Genomic DNA, 2,384 nt, shown 5'->3' on the forward strand with positions numbered 1-2,384 from the left:
ATAAGCTACTGTAATAATGCCTAGGCACAAATGCCTACCATGCCATCAATATCTAAAACTATTCCATCTTCCAGAAACAACGCTTCTCCCTATAAAATTAGTTTAGAATAAAATACACCCTGGGTCACAGATGTTATATGGCAACATGAATTACTAGTTACCTACCATTTTAGCTAAAAGCACCATGAAATATAAAACATTTGATTTCTTTGAAGAGAGAGAGTTCTAAATTACATTTATTAATGCAATGTTTTACTTCTGTTAACTACTTCCAGAGATATTTCTATTTAAAATACTCAGTTTAGTTATAGCTTCCTCGTGATTCTTCTGCCCGGAACTTAAATACAAGTTTTTTCAGTAAATTTTTTGTTTGTTTGTTTTTTTTAAAGAAAAGCACAGAACTGACACTGGTTGGCCTTGGTTAAATTATTTGGGACATTCTCAGGCTTTCCCACACCATTTCCATGATCTGGTTTCTAATCCTTTATCCAAAACCACCACTTTGTTCCTGGTTATTTATTCTTTAAACATAAAAAGGACACATTCCACACTGAAAGGCTTCCAATTAAGATACAGAAACAATCAGTTTGTATTTACATCAGCAACGACTACTTTCATAGCAGCTCTTAGGATGACAATGCATCTGTTTGCCTTTTCACTTCTTAGTGTGTTACAAACCTCCAAAGCCAGTCAAAATGCACTAAAAACCATGCTCAACTAAAAAAAACCAAAAACAAACCCCCCAAAAGCTTGGCATAAAAATTCAATATTTACAAACAAAAAAAAGCTCACTATATTTTCAGCACCAAAACCACCACCTGACCAGTTTACTGCAAATCAATGACACCCATTATCTGTTATATGGACTCCCCGAGGCAAACCTGTACACACATGTAGAGTCTGCTACAGCTTTCCAATATCATTGTATCACTTCCTACTTTTTTTGTTAGTCTTCCCAATAAAAGTCTTTCAGGATTCGATTGTTACAGTGAAAAGCTGCCATTCAGAATTCGGCTACCCTGGGATAGGGATTGTGTGCAAGAGACAAGGAGAAATGTCAAGGGAAATCTAGTTCTTTTTGTTACCACCCATCTCCCTGCCTGCTCTCCACCATGTTTGCAAATAGTATTAGCTCCTGCCGTGTGCAATTGCAAAAGCTCTTTTCTTTGTCTGGAGTCATTCCCCATCCACATCTGCCTAGTGCTATTCTTATGTCTGTAGGATGCCATCATCTTTGTCATTGGCTTTTGTTTTAGATGTGGGGACGCCATTCTAAAACAAGTTTGGAAAACGTATCAGAAACTGCTTGAAATCATTCAAAACCGAAATTCAGAGCAGGGGCAACCAACCTCATGCGTCTTAAGTTGCTCCTCTCTAGTTGCTCTGTTATTTTTCCATACCAATTTAATCCACGTTTTTAAATACGACCTTAACATGACTAAACTTGGATAAAAAAGGGATTTTGCAGTAAACAGAGCAAAGAAAACCTGAAATTAGATTAAGTTCTTCTCTGAACTTTATACAAACAAGACTGCATTTTGGTGTTCATATAGAAATGACAAGCACGTTTTAAAAGCTTTTTAATGGTTTAGGCTTCTTAAGATTTTTATGGTTATAATTTTATAATGGTAAAAGAATTGCCAAAACAATTGTTGTTAAAACATACCCATTCCGAATTTGCCGTTTGATGCATCTGAATTGCACACAAGGAAAACAGATTCTATTTGAATATAGCTAGAAATCCCATCCTTTAAAATACACATTGTTACAAGTATAAAGGAGCTAAGAACTGGTTCTCAGACCAGTAAGTCGCTTGGACTCATATCTGCAGACAATAATGCTCCTCCATATACTGTCCCAGCTCCTGCTACTGTCGAAGCGGATTCAGAGGAAAGAACACCACTCTTCCTGCTCGTATTTGGCATTTCTGCAGTCGGTGTCACTTATGTTTCCAATTGCCCTCTGTAAGAGGATGTCATCAGCTAAACGTACAACTAAAGCAAAAAGAGAAATGCACTATAAACCCCTTATTTAAAATAATGGAAAAGAAAGAGGCATACCACTATTATGGAAAGGATGCTCCTAACCTGACTCACTTTCACTTATTTGTTGTTGCACACACAAAATCCAGTGAACTTCAGCGGTTAGAGGGCCCCGTTAGACATGCACCAACCATATGACAATTCGGCTTAACTCTGCCTTGGACAGTCACCTTGCTGGGGTCACTTGACCCCAGTTGTCTTTTCCTGCCTAGTGTAGGGGGACTGGACCTGATGATCTACAAGGTCCCTTCCAGCCCCTAACATCTATGAATCTATGGAAGCTACTTCACCTTTGTAACCTGGAAAACTGAGTTTAGCCTTCTTTCCCTGGACGCTCAGCAC

At 38.1% G+C, this 2,384-nt stretch overlaps 1 protein-coding gene across 3 annotated transcripts in view; it reads right to left on the reverse strand.

The window, feature by feature from the left end:
- NR6A1 (nuclear receptor subfamily 6 group A member 1) overlaps positions 1–1,874 on the reverse strand; it is a 130,970-nt gene extending 129,096 nt beyond the window's left edge. For all 3 annotated transcript variants that reach the window (XM_006016909.3, XM_025194381.1, XM_025194396.1), the window contains exon 1: positions 1,667–1,874. In XM_006016909.3, the coding sequence (XP_006016971.2) occupies positions 1,667–1,763 (97 nt within the window). In that variant the 5' untranslated portion in view covers positions 1,764–1,874. The remainder of the gene's footprint in view (positions 1–1,666) is intronic.
- Positions 1,875–2,384: the final 510 nt, after the last annotated feature.

Source organism: Alligator sinensis, unplaced genomic scaffold (genome assembly GCF_000455745.1).
Source record: "Alligator sinensis unplaced genomic scaffold, ASM45574v1 scaffold611_2, whole genome shotgun sequence".
Classification (NCBI taxonomy): Eukaryota; Metazoa; Chordata; order Crocodylia; family Alligatoridae; genus Alligator; species Alligator sinensis.